Source organism: Anthonomus grandis, chromosome 1, assembly GCF_022605725.1.
Source record: "Anthonomus grandis grandis chromosome 1, icAntGran1.3, whole genome shotgun sequence".
NCBI lineage: Eukaryota > Metazoa > Arthropoda > Insecta > Coleoptera > Curculionidae > Anthonomus > Anthonomus grandis.
This window is the reverse complement of record NC_065546.1, coordinates 5,665,188-5,688,183: the sequence shown is the minus strand read 5'-3', so window position 1 is coordinate 5,688,183 and position 22,996 is coordinate 5,665,188. Positions and strand designations below refer to the sequence as shown.

Here is a 22,996-nt window from a genome sequence, read left to right as displayed (position 1 = left end):
GTTTCTAGGTTGAGGTCCAAAAATGCATTTTCTGAAGCGCCTACGGTAAATTCATAATAATAAAGTATCTTTAGAAGTTAAGTAAGAACACTTATCATTTATCTCGCCTAATAACATAAATTCATCATGTCCTCCACAGTCATCTATTAATGTTTTAATAGCTTCATCTATTTCCGTCTGAAGTTCAAAACAATTTTCACTTTCGATCTCGTTAGTTGTCGCATTTAATGCCAGATCGTCACGGTTTTTAACTATTTTATTATTTTCCAAAAATAAAGTCGATGTATTATCCATTATTGAGGAAGTTTCACCGTGAATTTCATTGAAATTTGTAGCTAGAGCTACCATAAACTTATTTCTGCCCAAACCCCCGTACATCTTAAACAGAATAAAAAACCTATAATAGTCAGTTTTACTGAGTTATTTATTCTAAATTAATAATAAACCCCTTAACTCGTTTATTTTTTTATCGATTTTTTTCAAATTTGGAAACGTTATTTTCATAGAAAGTAATTTTCACACATTTTTGAAAACATTATACAAATTACTGTTTCACCGGAACCCAATGAACCCAACTTTGATTTTTAAAGGACATCCCATATATTTTTGATTTTTTGGATTCTGCTTATTGATTTACACTTTTTAGGTAAATCGATCTGAAGAATTAAAAAAACCAAAAATTTATGGGGTGTCTCATTTAAAAATCAAAAGTTGGGTTCATTTTTGGTGACACCAAAAGTAGTAAAATATTTTTAAAAATGTTTGAAAGTCGCTTTATATGAGAATAACAACGTTGCGAAATTTCAAAAAAATCGTTAAGAAAATAAACGAGTTAACGGGGTGGTCAATTTGTAACCATCAATAACCCGGTACATCCAAACAAAAAAGGATTTAAAAGGTAAAAAATAATAATTATTGTAATTCAACTTTCCTAATCAAAACCAACTATGTCTCCTTTGAAACGATGTTTGCCATAAAACAGGGTTAATCAAAACCTCCTAAGTCGTTTTTAAACAACTTAAGGAAATTTATCAAAACAAACCCCAATAATTAATATTATATAGTTAATAACTAATTACTTACCTTCTGTTCTAATAAATAAACGCACTTTCTTTTCTATTTATTCGTATTTCACTGTGAAATCAACTAAAAATGAAGAGCACACTTTGAGAAACAATAGCCATTATGTCAAAATGCAGACTTAGAAGCTTTTGAGTAATGTTACGCGTTTTAACGACATAGAAGGTTTAATCATTGTTCGATAGATGGCGCTGTAATAAATTAAAGACTCGAGAGCTTTTACAGGATGCTAAATGATAATATTACATTTTTTTTGTATCAAAACCTCGAAAATGGTAAAAATCAGACTTAGGAGGTTTTAAAAGTAAACCGACGCATTTTCATCGTTTTTCTATGCAAGCTTCCTATCCAGCACGCAAGCAAACTTTGTGCTGTTTTTTTTTAATGTCAGTTATTGATGCATTTTCCAACACCAAACTCTCGAGCTAAACTTGATCCACTTGCACCTTTTTTTAATCGTTCCAAAGTTTGTCAGAAAGGCTAAGCACAACTCGTTTAGGTTTCGGCATTGCTAGGAGTCACACAGCACAAAAAAAAAACAGCACGGACCGTTAAAACACTGAAGTCAGTCAACGTCAATAGAGAAACAAACCGATTAGACGAATTCGTACTTCTGCCGGCCGCTCGTGTTTTAATTGAAGACACGGAAAATGCCAAAATCATGATGGTTCCTTGCGTCGCTCTCTGAGTCATTTCTACATATATATTTCTTTAATCTTTAGATCCGAAAGTTTAATATTAACCGACGTTTCGGATGACCAGTTTTCGAATAATCGACGCTCTACTCTAATAGTTTTCGCTATAAAAATAAAATAGGTTTTTAGCAATTGTACTCACTTCCAAATAACTGTGACTTCCATACGGCACACATCGGTACCTTTCAAATGTCAAATTAATTTTCCTTGCCAAGGCACACAATAACAAACAAGTCTGACCCCAGGCAGTGTTGATTTCTTGCCAACTAACGGGAGCCGATGGGAGGGTGCCCAGACAGAAATTATTAATGGTACCAAAGTGTCCTTTGTGCCATATATGGAAAGTCGCGTTAAACACGTTGGTTCGTTTCAGTTTGTCCAGATGGGCCTGTGCAGTTGCTAACTGGCATTTTAAACTGTAAAACATATCATCTTTAAGTAAATTAGGTTTCAGTCAAATATCACATTTTTTGTTTAACCTAAAATCAAGTTCGAGTGATTTAGAAAAGAACCACTAGAATTCTAACAGACTCTAAAGTACTAAAAGGTTTTTTAATTTTCTGTTGCTTATATCATCACATTAAAAAAAAAAGTATACAGAGTCACTTAATATGATGACTTAGAAAAGGAAAAATGAAGAGTGGTTCAGACATGTTTTGAAAGGAATGAATTACAGGTTTAAATTGGCCTGCAAGTTCACCCGATTGAAATTCCATCAAATACTTATCGGATCAGTATAAAGATGATCCTCAAAACATCCCACAGCTTTTTAAAGATACACTACCGCTCAAAAGTATTTACCCACCATGTATTTTTTTAAATATTTTAAATTAGATACAAAAAGCTTATTCTTATACAACACTTAATAAATAATTTACTATAATTAGTAATTTACATATAATTAGATTGTATCTATTTTGTAAATTGCATATATGCTTAAACGGCATACCTATCAACTATGGTTCGTTGAAAAACTCTGAGTATTTAAAAATAGTCTTGCAAATAACAAACAATGTAGTGAAAATATGCACTTCTTCTAAAAAACTAATTTGAAACATTTAAAGGTGTTTAGTCTTTAAGAATTGATTTTGTGTAACATTGGTAAATAATTTCGCTTGCTTATTGACGATTGTCACCGTTTCTTTGCTGGTTTTTCAACATTCTTTAAAATGGCTAAAACAAAAGAGTTATCGGTAGAAACAAAAGTTTTTATCACTGGACTTCATACGGCTGAAAAGACTAACCGTCAAATTTCGACGGATTTGGGAATTCCAAGGCGGACTCTCGATTATAATGTTAAGCCGCGTAATCATTAACGAACTTGTAACTGTAACTGCAACAGTTACTGTATCAAAGGAACTACTGTACTGTGTTCGCCGTGAGCTCAAGCCGCCATGTCGCAACCAGAAATGATAGCCAGTGCTGCTTTTATTTTAATAGATGCATTAATTGAATGAACCGTTTTTCTACAATCAAGGTGGGAAGTTTTTAAATTGACACGCTGTATAAATAGTGTATAACAGCTTGTAAAAAAATTACCTCGTCCAGTTCCACGACTTTTTTTTTCTTTGGCTTTTTCTCTTCTCCACGACGCCAATATCGTAATTATTTTTTTCTTGCAGATATCTGCAGTTGTGCCTATTACGGAACCAATTTCAGCCCAAGCATCTTCTTTCAAATGCCTTTTACAATAATCCTTATGTTTTTGATCCCATATCACAGGCATCTTTTTATAATTTTCAATTAAGGCCAAAACGTTTTCTTCATCTCACTTAATCATATTTTTTTGGTTGCAGTGTTGCACGGCACACGCGAACCTCACAAAGCAACGTCCACGAACCAACTGAGAATTCCTTTGTGTTCGTCCTAAAAACCGACAAAATTTGGCTCGCGGCAAGCGGCTCTGCGCGTGCTCGCGAACTCTGTTCGGTACACGTCCACATTACTGAATTTGGTTGCTGTAACAGTTGCAGTTACAGTTCGTCAATGAGTACGCGGCTTTAGGAAATTCACCAGAGAAGGGACTATTAGCAACAAACCTTGATTGGGAAGGCCAAAGGCAACAAGTTCAAAGGAGGATTTAAATATTATAATTACAAGCAAACGCAATAGACGCCTTACCGCCCCTGAAATCACAGCAAAAATCAACAAGGAGCGTAAAAAAGCGGTCAGTGTTTCGACAGTAAAACGGCGACTTTATAATGCTGGTCTTAAAGGACGTTTAGCTGTATCAAAACCACTACTGAAGGATGTTAATGAGAAGAAAAGACTTGGGTGGGCCGAACCACACAAAGAATGGACCATTGATGACTGGAAGAAAGTTCTCTGGAGTGACGAGTCGAAATTCGAGGTTTTTGGAACGAAGAGGCGAGTTTTTGTTCGCCGTTATGCCAATGAAAGGGTCGCTGAGAACTGTACGGTGGTCTCAGTTAAACACGGTGGTGGTTCGGTGATGGTGTGGGGTTGTTTTGGAGGATCTGCAGTGGGCAATCTAATTAGAATAGAGGGAATTCTTCGAAAAGAGGGTTACAAAAGAATTTTAAGTGACAATGTACTTCCTTCTGGTACTCGAATAATTGGGGAAAACCTCATCTTTCAACATGACAATGACCCCAAGCACACGTCGAAATTGTGCAAGCAATATTTGGGTCAATTACAAAGGCAACATCTTCTGAAAATTATGGTATGGCCCCCACAATCACCGGACCTCAATCCTATCGAATTACTGTGGGATGAACTGGATAGACAAGTGCGAAAATCATGCCCCTCATCAAAAGAAGACCTGTGGAGGATCATCCAAGAAGAGTGACACAAGGTACCTCAGGAAACTTTGGACAAATTAATTAGAAGACTATCGAAACTCTGTGAAGCTGTTATTAAAAATCGAGGCGGACATGTAGATGAATCCAAAATTTTGATTTTCTTTTAAATTTAACTAATTGAAAAATGTATTGTTTATATTCATTTTGTTATCAATAAACCGTTTCATAAGAATAACTGATGGGTTTATTATTTTTATTTATAACTTTAAAACAGTCATATGTGGGCAAATACTTTTGAGCGGTAGTGTATATTTGAAAATACTTTTATTATATTCAAAATATTTTTTTTTACTTTCTATTTGTGCTTTTTTTATTACATAAAGAAGTTTATAAGTGATGAATTTTTAATCATGATTCTTTGTAGTAATAAGTAAACAAAGTTCAAGATAGCTTATATCACAATATTAAAAATAAAAAATTTAATAATTAATTTTAAATTTAATTGACTTGAAGGAAAAAAAAATTAAAAAATTACTTCTGTACCTTCTTGCTTCATCTTCGGCAACCAGCCATTCCCTCTTATGTCGAACATACTCCTTCCAATATTTGTTTTCCTCTTGGGTTATCTTCTTTGAGATCTTTTCCTGTTCTTCTATTTCCTGGAATAAACACACTATATAATTTCCGTAGCAGAGAGCTACTTTTGAATCTGGAGGCTACTTTGATAAAAACTTCCTTAACATTAATAATAATAATAATAATAATAATAATACTTATTTATTTGCTCATATACATCCAACAGCTTAGCATCGTCAAAAAGTATAGACATTCTTTAAATATTGCGTAGGCCCCTGGTCTAGTGTCATTGCGCAAAAACCAATATCCAATGTTCAAGCAAACCTTGATAAACTGATCTATGACTTTTCTCTTAGTCTATGTCTAAATGTTTATTCATCAAGTTATGGCATTCATTATAACTTTTTTTTGTTTGTTATAAACATCTCGAAAAAAAATTAAAGTGTGTCGTGGAACAACTTTAATTTTGGGTAAATTTGATCATAGGTCAAAGTACCCGCACATACCAATTATCATGGGATTTATCGACTTTTCAATATTTTTTCAGTCAGAAATTAGAAGAAATTAGGTACCAGAGAGTACCATACACAGGATGCTAAAGATGGAGCGCCTATAGAAATTGCGAACGGGACCTTAACTATACAAAAAGCAGCCAATAACTTTAAAATTCCCTATGGGACCTTAAATCCTCCATCGGCGGCTTACGTAGTTCTTACAGGAGACTTTAATATCAACTTTAATGATAAAAATTCTGACTTTACTCTGCACCTCGATCATCTAATGGGGGCATTTAATATACATATGCATGTAAAAGATTCTACTCGTATAACACAGTCAACAAGCTCCACTATTGACTATATTTGTTCTAATTTTCCAGATGACTCCGTGGAGTGTACAGTCGCAAATTCTGCTTTATCAGACCATGAGTTTATACTATGTAAAATAGCAAATATACAAAAGGAATGTAGTGTATCTGCACAGCGATATGGTCGAATTTTTAGTATTAATAACTTTAATAAGTTTCGTCAACTTTCAGCTCTTGAGTCCTGGAATTCTATTTTCGATTTATCTTCCTTTCACACAAAAATTGTTAAGCTCTTTGATGCTTCCTTCCCAATGATTAAAATCAAACCGAAATCCAAACCTATAAAATCTTGGTTCACGAGGGGTTTGAAAGTATCTTCAAGAAATCTGAGATCTCTTCACACAATAAGAAAATTCAGTGACTCTCCAGTTTTTCATAACTATTTCAATTCTTACCGAGCCTTGTATCGTCGTCTGATAAGAATCTCCAAGCAAACTTACTACTCCAACCGTTTAAGTGGTTCATCTAAGAAATATTAGGAGAGTTGGAAAATTATTAATGATATTTGTCACAATTGTGGTAAGCAGTCAAGACAATGCCCTGAAGTCTCTCCCAATGATTTTAACATTTTTTTTTCTAATATTGCTCTACAACTTCAGCAAAATTTGAACCCTTCAGTGGATCCTCTTTCCTTTATGCCAGCCATTCATGTTCCAAATTCCTTCTTCTTTATACCTACAAACCTAAACGAACTCAAGGATATTCTGTATACAGAAAAAAATAAAAATTCAACTGGAGAAGACAACCATTCAGCTAAGATTTTTCTCAACCTTCCAGAAACGGCGCTAAAGGCACTAGTTGACGCAATTAACCTTTCTTGGAGCAAGGGGATATTTCCTTCTTGCCTAAAATCAGCTAAAGTTATCCCAATTCACAAGGGTGGCGCTCTTGATAATCCTTCCAACTTTCGTCCCATCTCTCTCTTGTCTACGCTATCAAAGGTAATCGAAAAACTGGTTAAAAATCGAATAATGTCCTTTTTTAAAGTCCAAAAACATCCTCACCAGACTTCAATTTGGCTTCCGTGAAAATACCAGTACCAATGATGCCATGTTTAATTTTTTTCATGAGCTTTACTCCCAGATAAATGATGGTGGAGTTTCGGCGGCAGTTTTTTGTGATTTGTCGAAGGCTTTCGATTGTGTCTGCCATAGGATTCTGCTGCGGAAGCTTCATCATTATGGATTTCGGGGAGTTTCATCTTCTTGGTTTGCTTCCTATCTGCAAGATCGGCAACAACGAGTGCTTCTAGGATCTAAGTACTCTGATTACCATTCTATCACCTTGGGAGTTCCTCAGGGTTCAGTTTTGGGGCCTATACTTGTTCTCCTATACATAAATGATCTTACCAATCTTAATGTACGGGGGAAATTGACTCTATTTGCCGATGATACCACACTTCTTTGGCACAGCCCAGACACAGATACTCTGCGAACTACATTAGCAACTGATCTTCAGGCAGTAAATCTCTGGTTTGAATCAGACTTGCTGTCACTAAATCCTCAAAAAACCAAATTATTGTGTTTTAAGTGTACTTTAGACCACGTGCCTTTTTCTAATTCAGTAGTTCAGCAGTTTGATAATACAAAATTTTTGGGTATATTCATTGACAGAGAACTCAGATTTGAAGAGCATATCCTCGGTACTTGCAAAAAGGTGTCTGCAGGTTGTTTTGAAGTCGGAGTGACTACCCTGGAGCTTGGCATGGAGTTTGGAAGATATATTTTTCATTAATTGAATCCCACGTTTGCTTCTGGGGTAATGCAGCTGCCTACCTTCTACAAATGCTGCTTGTTTTCCAGAAGCGTGCTGTACGTTTCATCTGTGGGGCTAAACCAAGAGATTCTTATTTGGCTGGGCATACACACTGCCTTCTCCCTCTACATTCAGGAAGTGGCCTGCTTACTTTTTGCAAATCGCTTTAAATGTATAACCCCAAATCCAAGATACTTAACTCGTCAAGTGAACGATCTAAATCTTCCAATCCCCTCCTCCACATTAACTAAAAAATCTATTTTCTACGAGGGAATCAAAATTTTCAATCGTTTACCAGGTGGAATCAGGGAGGCAACATGTATTGACACTTTTAAACGTAAATTGAAAATACTTTTCACCGAAAAATGTTACTATTGGATGGATGAATACTACGTCGACACATTCTAATTTGCCCTAAGTGTATGTTTACAGTATTTGAATTTTATTTGATTTGTTTGTATGGTTAGAATTCTTTGCTGTCTTATACTCGAGGGGATAATTGTGGAATTTTTAATTTACTTTTTATGTATTTTTTTTCTGCTGTTCTAACTCGAGTGTGTATGTGTAGTGGTTAAGTTTAGTGGTAGTAATTTCAGGTAGCTTTGTTTAGAACAATTTTTCTTTGTTAATAACAATAAAACATGTTAAATAATATATTTCTTTTTATAAATTTGCACTAGCTAAATGTGCTGATTGGTAGATGGTAGCATAATGCTTTTTTGAGAAAAAGAAAGGGCCGTGTTGTTCCTAAATATGTTAAGATTTTACCAGGTAAAGACTGGTCTCTTATTAAAAGACATCAAAAATTGGTTGGTTATCAATTCCAAAAAGACATTAAATACTTGAGAATTTAGAAAAAACTTTACCAGAAATTCAACCATGTAAACTATCGTTTTAACCTCCCTTTTTACCGTCGCGTCATTTTAAATACAGCATAACCGATAATGAATGAAATATTACTGATGATGCCACCAAAAAAATGGGGTATATGCAGAAGGGGCCTAACATACTCAGAAAAATGTTTAATCCTTAAAAACAATAATGGTTCGCAAACGGCACATTGCCTTCTTATATAATTTATAAGATTTGCAAATACATCTATAAGATACTTTGACAGAGGGTGGTTCTTTAGGACCTCCTCGGCGCACTCCTTGGTGTGCCCAGACTTTGTTGTTGACGTTGGTTCTTGATAACGTTTTTACCTCATGCAAAAAGACTACAGTTGTAATGTTCTAATTGGTGGTAATATTTCATTGCATTTAGATAATGTCTTAAAATGGTGTACAGAAAATGGTATTGAATTCGTTTGTCTAGTTTCAAACTCACTTCAGTGATTTCATGATTAAGTTAAGTGGAAACCCAACAATCTTAGAATGATGTCAATTCGAAAAGACTCTTTTCCGCGTTTATTAATAAATATCTAGAGCCAGGTGAAGAAGATAAAATCTTTATCTAAATAACTAAAGTATTTAGCTAGCTATTAGCTTAGTTATAACATTTTCTTTATTTTTACACTTGTAAACCTAACCTAATATGTCTTAAATAATTTAAATTTTTAAACTTGAGGTTGATTTTTTTTGATTTTTTTTTAACAAAATAGATATAGTTCATACGATATCAATTTGAACAGCAAAAAAAAACAAAACTGTGGGCATAAGCGGCATCTTCTTTATGAGACATAGGCGTGCAACGGCAAATTTTTTATTTAAATAAATTTACATTAAATATTAGCATATTAATTTATAACAAGTTAATAGGTATAGTAAATTTCTGCTTTAAAATTATCCCAAACTCGCTAATTCGAAATTACAGTTTTTTTAATACTATGTACTTTGAATTTTTTTTTAATTTTCATCATGATAATGTGTAGTAGAATTTTTTTAAATATTATTACTTATAAAATGGGTAAAAATAAGAACTTACTTAAAAAAAATTGTATTAAAGAAGTGTAGTCCCTTCTTGCAATGGAGTTAGAAGTTAAATTAGAAATAAAACCATCAATCACTCTCAACTAATTTAATTTTCAAAAAACCAAAATTTTCTTTTATATGTCCTTTTTTAAAATTTTCTTTTTTTATTTTTTCCAATAACGCCTTTTTTGTCGCCTTTTTAGGAATCTGCAAGTTTTTAATTTCCATAAATTTCGCAATTTCTTCTTTTTTTGTGGAAATATTGGGAATTTTATTATCCAACCGGGAATGATATGATGCATTATCCATCACAACAGAATTTGGCGATAAATTTGGCAACAATTGCTCAGTAAACCATTTTTCAAGCAGACTGGTTGTCATGTCTTCATGGTAGTCAGCAGAGGAGTTCTTAATATTTTTCGCCGATAATAATACGGCATTGGGAATAAAGCCGTTAATACCACCGGCGTGTAAAATAATGACGCGTTTGCGGCGAGAACAAGGTCCACTTAGTGTGCACGTTTTGGTATTATCAACGCAACCACTCTTAACAAGGTCATGTGTGTCACACCACGTTTCATCAAGGTAAACAATTTCCTTTTTTGATTGACGATATTCCTTTATTTTACTTAAATATTCCTGCCGCCAGGCTACAATTCGAGGAGATTCCATAATAACCATTCTTTTATCTAGTTTTTTATATTTAAAGCCACAATCTATTAAGACGCTACCTGAAGTATCAAGAGATTTATACTTATAATCAGGATAATCCATATTTAATTTATTTTGAATTGCTTCTAACGTTGGAGCGGTGTTTTTAGAATAAGATTGATAAACAGTTCGGCGTATAACATCTCTGTCAGTATTATCAATTTGCTTCAGTTTGTTATTGTTTTTTTTTTCGTTTTACCGAATGATCGATCACAATCCCTGCTTTTATTATAGTGTAGACGGTGGTACGAGTCACAAATCCTTTTTAGAATGTCATTTCGTGAGGCCTCGCTCATTTCACTTTTTAAACAATTAAAAATATTTAATATAAGTCTTTGGGCTTGAACATGCAAGTCTTTATTTTTAAATTCGGATTGATCTTGGTTTATATTCGAATCCAAATTTTCCATTTCATCATCAGGCACATCAAAAGGTCTCCGCAACGCCATCTTGTTAATTTCAGGTATTAACAACACCAACAATAACAAAAACAACAACAGCAGCAACAACAACAACAACAGCAGCAACAATTTAATCTCCCCAAAGTGGCAAAGTTCCCCAATTTTGGCACCGTTCGGATTAAGATCGTATGCACTATACCCACCACATTTATTTATTTTTCTAATGAAAGTTATAAAGGGGTTACTTTGCCAAAATCGTAAAAAGTTATGACATGATTGAAGTAACCCCACTCAAGACTTAAATTTGTAAGAGCTTAAAATATTTTATAACTCTTAGATCTTGAAACTTAGGTAAAAAACTTTTTTAGTTCATAAAATTAAATAATGTATAAACAACTTTTCAATTTTATCAAAGTAGCCACATTCCATGTTATCTATAAATATAAGCATTTTATAAATAAATTCACCTTAACAGTATCTTCTTCTTCCTTCTTCAATGCAGCTAGTTCTTCTAGCAGTCTGCTTTCCTCTTCAGTAAGAGAACTTAACTCCTTTTCGAAATCTGCTAATTTTGGCTCGGTTTTCTCTTGCTGAAGCCTACCAAAATGGCATTATCTTAGATAACACTATGCAAAACTCTGTCTTAAAGCTAAATTGTTGTGTTAATGGAACTCCATGTAATACATGTAAGGAAACACCAAAATTAAAGCTTATTTTAGTGTAAAAATGCACCTAATCAGCACTTTTTGTTTCCTAGTATGTTTATGATTCAGAAAGATATAAAATATAGTGTGAAACTGAATTAAACTATAAACATGAATAAAAGTGTATAAAATCTATCACTAGAAATAGCTGAAACAAATAAAATTAATACAAATGAAGAGTCAGGGGGAAGAACGATGAAAGTCCACATTTAACAAAAAATAAAGTATTCAATGCAAAACGATGCTTATAGCCTCTATTTTGTCGGGTTACAGTATAAGAAGAAACAAAGATGACAGTCCAAAGTTATAATTGAAATAAAATTAAATGTACTAGGAAAGAACGCTGAAAGTCCATGCGTCAGCGGAAAAAACGCTGAGAGTCCCATATGGATTGAATGGCGCCTTTAAAAATATTACTTCATAATATTATAAAAATATCACTTTTAAATCAGTGCCACTGTGTTGTTGTGAGTGATTACTGATAAATATAATGTAAACACGTGCATTTTTGAGGTTATGGAGAATAGTTTGCCTAGCGCTCTAACGAAAAAATGAAGGAAAGATGGACGTATTTGTGATGCTACAAAGAAACTTCGCTTGAAATCTAATTAGACTCGCAGTGATTGTAAGTGTAAGAATTTGAAATGTTTTTCTGTTGTAAACGAAGAAACGCGTCGTATAATTTTGCGTGAATTCAATAATTCTTTATCATCATACAATGAGCAGAACTCGTATCTTGCCGGACTAATTTCCGTAGTGCCCATTCAGCGATGACGACCCCGTAAACCGCAAAATGAAGTCACAAGTTTAATCAGTCATCATACAAATATAGAGTTACGAGTCTTGGGGCAAGACGGTGTCACTTCTGACGTTCAGATATGCTTCAAAGCGTTCCTGTCAATTCACGGAATAAGTGGGCGGCGTGTCCTAACAATTCAAACGTCATTAAAAATGACAGGTGTTTCTCCAGTTGACAACAGAGGTAAGCACAGAAATAGAAAGCATGCTCTGTCCAAGGATACAATTGCGTGTGTAAAGCAGCACATCTCGTCCTTCAAATCCCGAAGCAGCCATTACAGCTTAAGTAAGTCCAAGAAAACGTATCAATCGGAGGACCTAAATGTTGCAAAAATGCATAAACTGTTTAAACAAAAACATCATGATATGAAATTATCTTACGACAGCTATCGAGAAATTTTTAACAAGAACTTCAACATTAGTTTTGGGTGACCCTTGTTCAGATAACTGTTCTTTCTGTGACGAGATAAACGTCAAAATACAAAATCTTCAATCAAAACTCTCAAAGACGGAAAAAAGTACTGCTGAAATTCTCAGAGAACTGAAGAAACTGCAACTGGAAAAAGATATTCATTTGAGGAAAGCAGATACCTTTTACAAAAGGAAAACAGCTGCGAAGAATGAGAGTAGAAAGACAATGGAAATGGAATCAATATGCATCGATTATGTCAAGAACTTGCCAGTTCCAAAAAACATTTCCACAAATGACGTGTATTATTTCCGTCAATTGTCAATTTACACATTTATTATTCACATTTTATCGGATAATCAAGCTATTTTCTATACGTATCCAGAAGTAATAGGCAAAAAGGGAAGCTCGGATGTTTGTTCGTTATTGCATCATATGCTGTACAATCATCTAAATTAGCAAACGAGGAAACTAAACATTTTCTGTGACTCATGCCCAGGACAAAATAAAAACTGGACTATGTTTAGATACTTGCATTACGTTATACATTTCCAGAAACGTTTGGACTTTATTCAATTTCCGATTCGAGGCCATTCATATATGGAGTGCGACAAGGACTTCTCCGCAGTGAATCAAAAGCCTAGAGCAGAAATACCGCAAGACTGGATAGAGGCTTTCGAGTCAAGTTGGAATAAACCATTGCCCTTTAAAACTGAACATGTTCAACAACACTTTTTCCGGCAATGGGAAGTGCTTCTAAATACATTTTACAAAAAAAAAATCCCTTTCCAACTAGAGTTATTAGGGAAATAAAATTTTCAAAGGAAAGTCTAAGGCTTGTGTATTTCCGGACAACATTCAACGGGGAGTGGCAGTCAGCTGATATCATCGGAAAACCATTGATGCCAAACAATAATTCAAAGATCTAACTAAGCTTGCAAGATTTTGTGGAGAATCGGCACAGGAGTACATTTGCAGCCTGCCACACAATTGACAATTTCTATTTTATTTCGTAGTCTCCATTTTGTCACCAAACAATAAAGATTTATTTTGTAAAATTAAGCTTTTATTGAAAAACCGTATAAGTTCTTGATAATAAGTGGAAATATCGATGAAAGTCACTGGACCCTCATCTTTCTTTCTCAGTTTTTTGCGATCTCTGCTAGAATTTTTTGTTTTTTATTGTTCTAGAGCAGTGCCGTACTTACGGGGAGGGATAAGGGGGATATATACCCCCCAAGGCAATACAAAAAATTAAAAAAAAAAAAAATCAAAAAACTAAAATTAAAACAAAAAATTAGATTATTCTCTACATGTTCTTTTTTTTTTTAAATAAAAAATTATGCAATTAAAAAAAACACAATTTTCTTTGCTTGCATCAGCTGCAAGAAGACGGACGCGATAAGAATTTTCCGTCTCCAATTGCGATTGCGTAATATGTGGCAGTCGCTGTGGGTGCCTTCAATGCCTTCGTTCGCGCGATGCGGGCACATGGCTGAATTTTGTTGTTTAAAACGCAGAGTGTGTGCGCTCTCGTGCAACACACTTGCACGAGATCGTGCAAGTGTGTTGCAACACACTTGCACAATCTTGCGCAACACGTGACACGTGAGAGCAGAAAAATGAAGCAAGTAAACCTATTAAGTTTTTTTAAAAGAAAAAAATAACGTGGATGATGAAGAGGAGGCCTCTACATCAGGATTGGATTCATCTATCAAAGTGAACAAACATTTTAAAGGTAATTCTGAATCTGCCTTATCTTCGGAAGTAAATCATCCGCACCCGTAGGATATTGCAAATTTTCTGAATAATTGAAACACTTTGGATCCCGCCACCATCATACACTTTCCCTTTAATAGATAGATTTAAAGACAAAAAGTTCAAACTGAGATTCCAACACAAGTGGCTCACGGAATTTAATTGGCTTTGTTATTCCGCAAAAGAACAGGGCGCTTTTTGTAAATTTTGCGTATTTTTTGCTATTACTGGAGGTGTCGAAGGGCAAACATTAGGTGCATTAGTGAATGTAAAAATGGACAATTGGAAAAAGGCAAAAGAGGTACGTGAGTATTAACGCATTATACAGGGGGTCGCACTGCTTAAATAATATTTTATAATATCATTATTTGTCAAATAATTTATACCAGTCGAACATACATTATGTATAATAAGATAATAATACAGTACATTTTTGTTTACAGATATTTGTTGCCCATGAGTCTGCAAGATATCACAAAGATTGTATATGTGCCTACGAAAATTTCGAGAAAATACAAAAAGGGGTTCAAGAAGAAGTTATAGATTTACTGGATGAAAAAAGTAAAGAACAAGCAAAGCAAAATCCGAATAAAATTCGGCCGATTATAGAAGCAATTATATTATGTGGTCGTCAAGAAATGTCGTTAACGACGACACAGAGATTCGGGAGCCTTAGAAATAGACGATAGCTTAAAAAATGAAGGGAATTTTCGGGAAATATTAAAAATTCAGAGCAAAGGGAGACACACAGCTACGGGAAACTCTGGAAACGTCAAAAAAAAAAGAGAAACTTACATTAGCCCGAGAATCCAAAATGAAATTATTAGCAGTGTAAATGTCATTATGCTAAAACAACTTGTTTGCAAAATAAACAAGGCAGAGGCGTTTGCTATTCTTGCCGACGAAACAACAGATATTTCTACAGTCAAATAAGTTAGCATATGTGTAAGATACGTGAGTGATAATAACAACATAAATGAAGATTTCTTACAGTTTATTCTAGCTGATAGTTTGACAGGTGAAAATAAGTGTGGCGTGGATATAAACTACCTGGTGGGGCAAGGGTACGATGGAGCCAGTAACATGTATGGAAAATTTAATGGAGTGCAAAAATTTATTCGACAAAGATGTCCAAAGGCTATTTATATACATTGTGCTGCACATTCATTAAATCTGGACATTTCCAAAGCATGTGAGGTTCAACAAATAAGAAATTGTCTTGGAGTTATTGAAAAACTATGTACTTTTTATAATACTCCAAAGCGCAAAAATGTGCTTTTAAGTAAAATCGAAGAATCAAATGAACATCCATCTGCAAAAACCCTAAAGAGATTATGCGCAACTCGATGGATATCCAAATATGAAGCAGTGCAAGACTTCATGGAACTTTACAAACACGTCGTTGAAAGCTTGGAAGATATATCTGCTTGGAGGGATTATGGGGACGCACCAATTTTGCGTAATAGTCTTTTTGATTCCGACTTTTTAATAGCCCTCCAAGTAGTTAACCAGTTCTTTAGTTTTGGTTTGCCACCTTGTCAGGTTCTGCAAAAAGTGGACATTGATTTAAAAGAGACTGTAATGGTGACTGAAAATGTAATTTTATGCTTAAGGAAGCTGCGACTAGATGCTGACAAACAATTTGAAGGGCTTTTTAACAAAATAGTGGTAAATTTTGTATCCTTTTTTTTTAATTTGAGATTATTTCACTTTTGTATTTATTTTTTAGGAAGTGGTGTCGAGTGTGGGTGCCGAAATTAAAGTAAAATGAATAACCCACAAACAAAAAAATCAAGCAAATCCCAATATCAATCCAAATGCCGAAAATTACGCGGTCGACTATTTTAGAACTACTATGTATTTGCCATTCTTGGAGTTTTTCATTAACCAGCTGGAAGAAAGATTTACGTCTCATAAAGAAATTTTTCAGGGATTTATGTGCCTATTATCACCTTCATCTGTTGGAGAATCAACTGATTCAAGCAATAAGTTTAACAATTTGCTTGATTTATATTTACCCGATGTTTTTTTTTAAATTATCACAAAATCTGAAATAAAACTGTGGCATGAGCATTTAAACAATTTTCCAGAAATAAAAAACAAACGCCAAGCATTAGCTTGTTTGGAAGTTTGTAGTCAGCATGCCTATCCCAATGTACACAAACTTCTAAAGATTTTTTGTACATTGCCAGTGTCAACTTCGACGCCAGAACGTACATTTTCCACGTTAAAACGGATAAAAAACGTATTTGAGGAATACTACCACCCAAACGCGGCTTAATGAATTGGCCATGCCATCAATTCATCGAGAAGAAGTAATATCTGTTGATGAAATTATTGATGATCTCTGTGGCTCTGAAGCCATCTAGAGTTTGTTTTGTAATTTCAAACTTAACGTAAAATAAATAAATTATTTTTATTCGTTTTTTTTTATATCCCTCCCTAAGCCCAAACTCTGGGTACGCCACTGTTCTAGAGCCTTACAATATTTTTTTTTGGGTAGTAACGCTGTTGAACTACCCAATAGTACATATTTATACAAACTTAATTTTATTGATATTTCGATTTTATGTTTCATGGACTTTCATCCTTATTCCCCCTGGCTCTTTAAATATATGTAAGGCTGTGGGTACTAACACTTTGTAGTATTGACAGTAGTCATCAAAATCCCTCTGTGTACTATCCAGCTCTTGCTCTAAGATTTCTATTAAACAATCAGTACATTCTTCACATAATGGATGGTCAATAGTTGATGTCCCCGATAGATGATCAAATAAAGCAGCTTTTGCCTGGAAATTTTTTTTATAAATTATGGTAAAAATTGCCTATAAGAACATAAATACAATGGAATAATGGTTTACAAATATCAAAATATTGCATAAAAAGATATAAAAGAGAGACTAGAATTACAAGTTAATAGATAATATAAAAAACTAAAATTGTCAAGACAGTAAGTCATGAGAAAAGAACCTTTACATAGAACTTGGTATTTTGACAAATTAAAAATACAAACAAACATTTAATTTAAGAGTATTGTTAAGTAAAACTTAATGTGGCTTAATTCTTATTAAATAAATTGTGAATTTACTGTACCTAGTGGTGTATATTAAGTTTTGTGTAAGTTTGTTGATCTCTTAACATTTCTTCTACTCATTAGTATATTTATAAGTGTATATTTATATGTGTAAAATTAAGAATAAAAAGATTATTGGCAAGACAGACTAATTATTATTATGTTACAAATTGCTTTTCCTTTGTACTATTGTGATAGAACTCAAAGAAATATGAAGTGATGAAGCAACCTATGTTACTTTCAGGTTGTTTATGTGACCAGTACATATAAAACAACAGTTTTAATCTATCATTAAAAATCAACTGAAATTTGAGAATGACTAAAGTACTTACTTTAAATTGATGGCTTAATAGATCAACCTCATTTTCATCAGAAATAAGCATAAAGCCACTGGTAGGATTCCTAGAATCAGAGAGCCTACATGGTGGGACATAATGGTCAAAGCTAATTGCTTGGGACTCTAGGTCTACATCAATGTTGGAATGTATGGGCACTAGAACATAATATATTAATTTTTTATTATTACATTTATGGGACTCATGTTGAGACGTAATCTGTCCATTTGTCTATAGAACAAAGACTTTACTTACAATTTAACTCTGCCGAGATGTGTTCGCTAAATGAATTTAGCGAATCGTCGAGTTTCAGACTTTGGGAGCACCTCTGGCATATAAAAGACACGAATGCTTTGTCCTCCGCCATAATTTTCTTACTTAATTCCTACATTTTGAACAAAAACTCAAAAACAATACAAGGAACAAGAAACAACCTTTATACTCACATGTTTAATGTCATAATACCTTATTTATATTTACGTCAATGTCAAAAAGTTTTGTAAAGACGTCTTTTCTACATGCTACATTAGGTCATACACATACATATTTATATACAGGGTGTTACTTAAAGGTATGTCATAATTTAAAAGGGACATTCCTGGATCGATTTTAAGTCAAAAAGTTCATATAAACATGGGTCCTAAAATGATTAGTTTTTAAGATACAGGGTGTTAAAGTTTTATTTTTTTTTTCGTTTTTAATAAATTTTTCAAATACGGTTTAAAATATTGAACTGAATTTTGGCACAGAATATTATGGCATAAAAACACATTTTTTAGATGTTCACCTACTTTTTTTTAGCAACCAGTGGCGTAGCTATGATGAATTTTTAAAACAATTTTACAAAAAAAATACTACGCCATTGACTTACGAAAAAAATTATGATTTTATCTTAATTCAATCAATTAAAAACAATCAATTATAAACAAAAAATTCCTCAATGACTTTTGCTGTAAATATTACCGTTTGGGTGTAATCGTTAATTAAAAAAACGCCTTTTATGCATAAAATGCATCTTTAAAAATTATGGAAATAAATCAAGTTAGCTTTGCTCGTTGCCAGCAACTGTTTTTTTGTTGTTGTAAACATTATGACACTTGCGTTAGTGATTATTCTTGACAGTTTGTTTTTAGTACCCTTTGGATCTTAAAACGTGAATTGTACTAGTTAAAAAGTGGTAGATTATTCTAATATGGAAATGCCGCAAATGCATTTCCTTTATGGACTTGCCAATGGTAATGCTATGGAGGCGCGGCGTTTGTATCAAGAAAGGTATCCTAATCGCGCTGTCCCAGATAGAAGAATATTTATAAACATTCATCGTCGTCTGGCTGAATCTGGGAGTTTTAAGGCTAATTCTGCCGAGGGAAGGCCCCGTACAGTTAGGACACCGGCAGTTGAAGAGGCTGTCCTACATGCAGTCGAAGAGGATCTGACCACAACTACACGAAAAATTGGTATGGTATTGAAAATCTGCTACAAGACGGTATGGAAAATTTTAAGGGATTCTTTGTTATATCCTTTTCACATACAAAGGGTTCAGGCATTGCTTCTTAGAGATTATGAGCCGCGTACGCAATTTTGTACATGGTATCTCCAAAAAGTAACACAAAGTGCTCAACTTGGTGCGAACAACTTGTTTACGGACGAAGCTAATTTCTCCAGAAATGCAATATTCAATTTCCATAACAATCATTACTGGGCTCAAGAAAACCCTCATGCGATTACAGAGCCACATTTTCAGGAACAATTTTCAATAAACATTTGGATCGGTATCGTACCCGATCATTTAATTGGACCATCTTTTTTACCAGGACGCCTTAACGGACAGAATTATTGTAATTTTCTCCAAAATGATTTGCCTTTGCTTCTCGAAGATGTTCCTCTTCTGTTACGGCAACAACTTTCGTTTATGCATTATGGTGCTCCAGCCCACTTTAGCATATTGGTTTGTGAGCATTTAAATAGAGTCTAGTGAAATAAATGGATAGGCCGTGGAGGACTACAGTTTTGGCCACCTAGATCACCTGACTCAAATAGCCTAGATTTTTTTTTTGTGGGGACACCTAAAAACATTGGTTTATCAGACACCAATTGTGACATTAGAAGAACTAAGAAATAGAATTATTGACGGATGTGAAACTATACGAAACACGCCTGGAATTTTCGAAAGAGTTCGTGATTCTATGAGAAGAAGAGCAGAAGCCTGCATAGAGGCAAGAGGTGGTCTTTTCCAACATTTGTTGTAAATTATGTATGTATGTATTGTATTTAATTGTTGTTGCTTTTTGTTCAACAGTTTGTAAAAAATAGCTTGAAAATAAATTTTTGAAAAATGTACTTAATAAAAACTGAAAATAAAATCAAACTTAACACAATCAAAAATAATCAATAATGTCAGTATCATCATGTTTACAACAACAAAAAAACAGTTGCTGGCAACGAGCAAAGCTAACTTGATTTATTTCCATAATTTTTAATCGGCTAATGTATCTACCAGGATACATTAGTACTGACACGCTTTCAGCAAGATATCGTAATAATATCGCGAAAACGGGCAGTGTATACTGAAAGATACAAAAACATGTAGCAAGGCAATTCGCTAGTGGAGATGATCGAAGCGCAACGTTTATACCATGTTAGTGTTTTGAGCGATGGCGGGCAAAACAGATATTGACGAGGTAATTTTTTTTGTAAAACTATGCAGCTTTTTTGTAAATGTTTCTTATTGCGTGTTTTGCAATGTAAAGTTAGGGCTTCCAAAAAGTGTCTTTGAACATTTGTTGCGAAATATCTAAAGTTTTTTTATCTATATTTGAGGTTATTTTTGTTTATATCTGATAAGATACATTGCCCATTAGAAGCACCTGTCTTTTAAAAATATAAAAAAACAAAATTACGTGGTGTTTTACTACATTATTTATTTATTTCAGTTTCTAAGCAGTATCAATAGCCATACAAATTGAAGAGTAGACTATTTTACGCTATTACCACCCAAAGACTGCTACATTTCCGATGTTGGGTCCTCATCAGATGATGAAGAGGTGGACACAAATGTTTTCGATTTGAATAATCCTGAAATTCATCCACCACATGTACCAGTAGATCAATCTAATGATTTTGATAGTTCTGATGACGATATACCATTATCCGTTATTACGGAGAATTTAAAAAACAAAAACAAAAACAAAAAAAAGATAAAAAGGCATAATTTCAAATGGGAAAAGGAAGATTTTGAGTATTATCAATTGCCCATTGAGATTGAACACGAGTCTCTAGATGGTATACTTACTCCCCTTCAATATTTTCAAAAATTTTGGGATGATTCTGTTATTGAGTACATTGTAGGGCAAACCAATATCTACTCAACATTGACAATAGATACGTCAATAAACAGGTCTCTTAGTGAAATAAAAGCCTTTTTAGGCGTGGAACTTCTTATGGGAGTTGTAAGCATGCTGTCCTTTTAAGTCTACTGGTCTCTAAATCTTCGATATAACCTTATTGATGTAGGCTGTGTACTAATGGACAAACCACGGTTTTTTGTCAAAAGTGTAATGTAAGATTATGTTTTGTGCAAGGACAGAGTACGCGCAATTGTTTTTTAATATACCATGTTAAAGATGCCTGAGCGGTCAATGTATCCCATAGGCTATGTAATTTTTCTTTGTATGTAAGCAAAAAAAAATTTTTTTTTCGTATTTTTTGTACTCTGTATAATGCAAATAAAGAAAATAATATACAAAAATATTTTTTTTATTGAAATTAAAAACTTGCCCGATTAAGGGTTAAAGATGCATTTGCATGCATGCATGCATAAAAGACGTTTTTTTAATTAACGATTACACCCAAACGGTAAGATTTACAGCAAAAGTCATAGAGGAATTTTTTGTTTATAATTAATTGATAATTAAGATAAAATCATAATTTTTTTCGTCAATGGCGTCAAGTCAATGGCGTAGTATTTTTTTTGTAAAATTGTATTAAAAATTCATCAAAGCTACGCCAGTGGTTTCTAAAAAAAAGTAGGTGAACATCTGAAAAATGTGTTTTTATGCCATAATATCCTGTGCCAAAATTCAGTTCAATATTTTACACCGTGTTTGAAAAATTTATTAAAAGCGAAAAAAAAAAATAAAACTTTAACACCCTGTATCTTAAAAACTAATCATTTTAGGACCCATGTTTATATAAACTTTTTGACTTAAAATCGGTCCAGGAATGTCCCTTTTAAATTATGACATACCTTTAAGTAACTCTCTGTATAATATGAAAAACAATATAAAAAGGGTAGGATTTAAATATTCTTTTATGATTTTTGTATATTATTAGTCTTAAAATCTATTGAAATACAAAATAAATATTTTAATTAATGTTAGTTCGCGCCCCGCTGTTACTTATAAAGGTGCATTTAATAAAACTTTCTAAAGATTTGAATAAATCTTTATATGTAGCTTAAAAACTTCTATGAAGAATTATTTTCTTTGTGTAAATTAGTAAATGCTTAAAGATAAAAAATCCGAATTGTTGGATTTCAGAATTTCAAAATTTTTCGAAAAGATAGTAGCTGTCTTAAATGTTCGATCTCATTACTATTGTATAGTTCCTACCATATATGTATAAATACCTATTTAGTAATTTATACATATATGATTCCTACTCTAGAGGATCCAATTGGAAATAAATCCATTTTTTGTAATCTAAAAGTTTAAATTGACCAGTATGTATCTTTTTGAGATCTTAATAAATAGTAGGTAAATAAACATTATAAAAATATTAGAGATTGAGAGATTTATTCGTATTAAGCACGGCGTCCACTGAATCCTGACCGTCTCGGCACGGTCGGTACAATCGGCCGGATTTGCTTCACATGTATTTAAATGGGGCCGCGCGCACTGAATCGGTTCGGTAAGTTCGGTCGGTTCGGTTTTCTCCGGCGACGATCTCATATTGTGAGGAGGGCAACTTTTGCCGATTGCACCGAAAGACTGCGACTATTTTAGCGTTTTTTCGCATAGAGTGAGAAACTGTTTCAAAGAATTTTAAAAACCGTTGATTTGATAAATATGTCAAACGAAATTTTAATCGAAGCTGTTCGCAGTTTTAGAATATTGTATGATAAACAAAACACATATTATCATGATAATTTAAGGAAAGAAAACGC

The 22,996-nt window shown here is 33.5% G+C and overlaps 1 protein-coding gene across 1 annotated transcript in view; it reads right to left on the bottom strand.

Moving 5' to 3' along the window:
• Positions 1–18,283, bottom strand: part of LOC126744376 (beclin-1-like protein) — a 30,949-nt gene extending 12,666 nt beyond the window's left edge. Inside the window, exons 1-6 of the mRNA XM_050451754.1 lie at positions 18,088–18,283; positions 17,830–17,990; positions 17,062–17,213; positions 11,223–11,352; positions 5,081–5,196; positions 1,918–2,191 (exon numbers count right to left, since the gene is read on the bottom strand). Coding sequence (XP_050307711.1) covers positions 1,918–2,191; positions 5,081–5,196; positions 11,223–11,352; positions 17,062–17,213; positions 17,830–17,990; positions 18,088–18,199 — 945 coding nt within the window. The 5' untranslated portion in view covers positions 18,200–18,283. The remainder of the gene's footprint in view (positions 1–1,917; positions 2,192–5,080; positions 5,197–11,222; positions 11,353–17,061; positions 17,214–17,829; positions 17,991–18,087) is intronic.
• Positions 18,284–22,996: the final 4,713 nt, after the last annotated feature.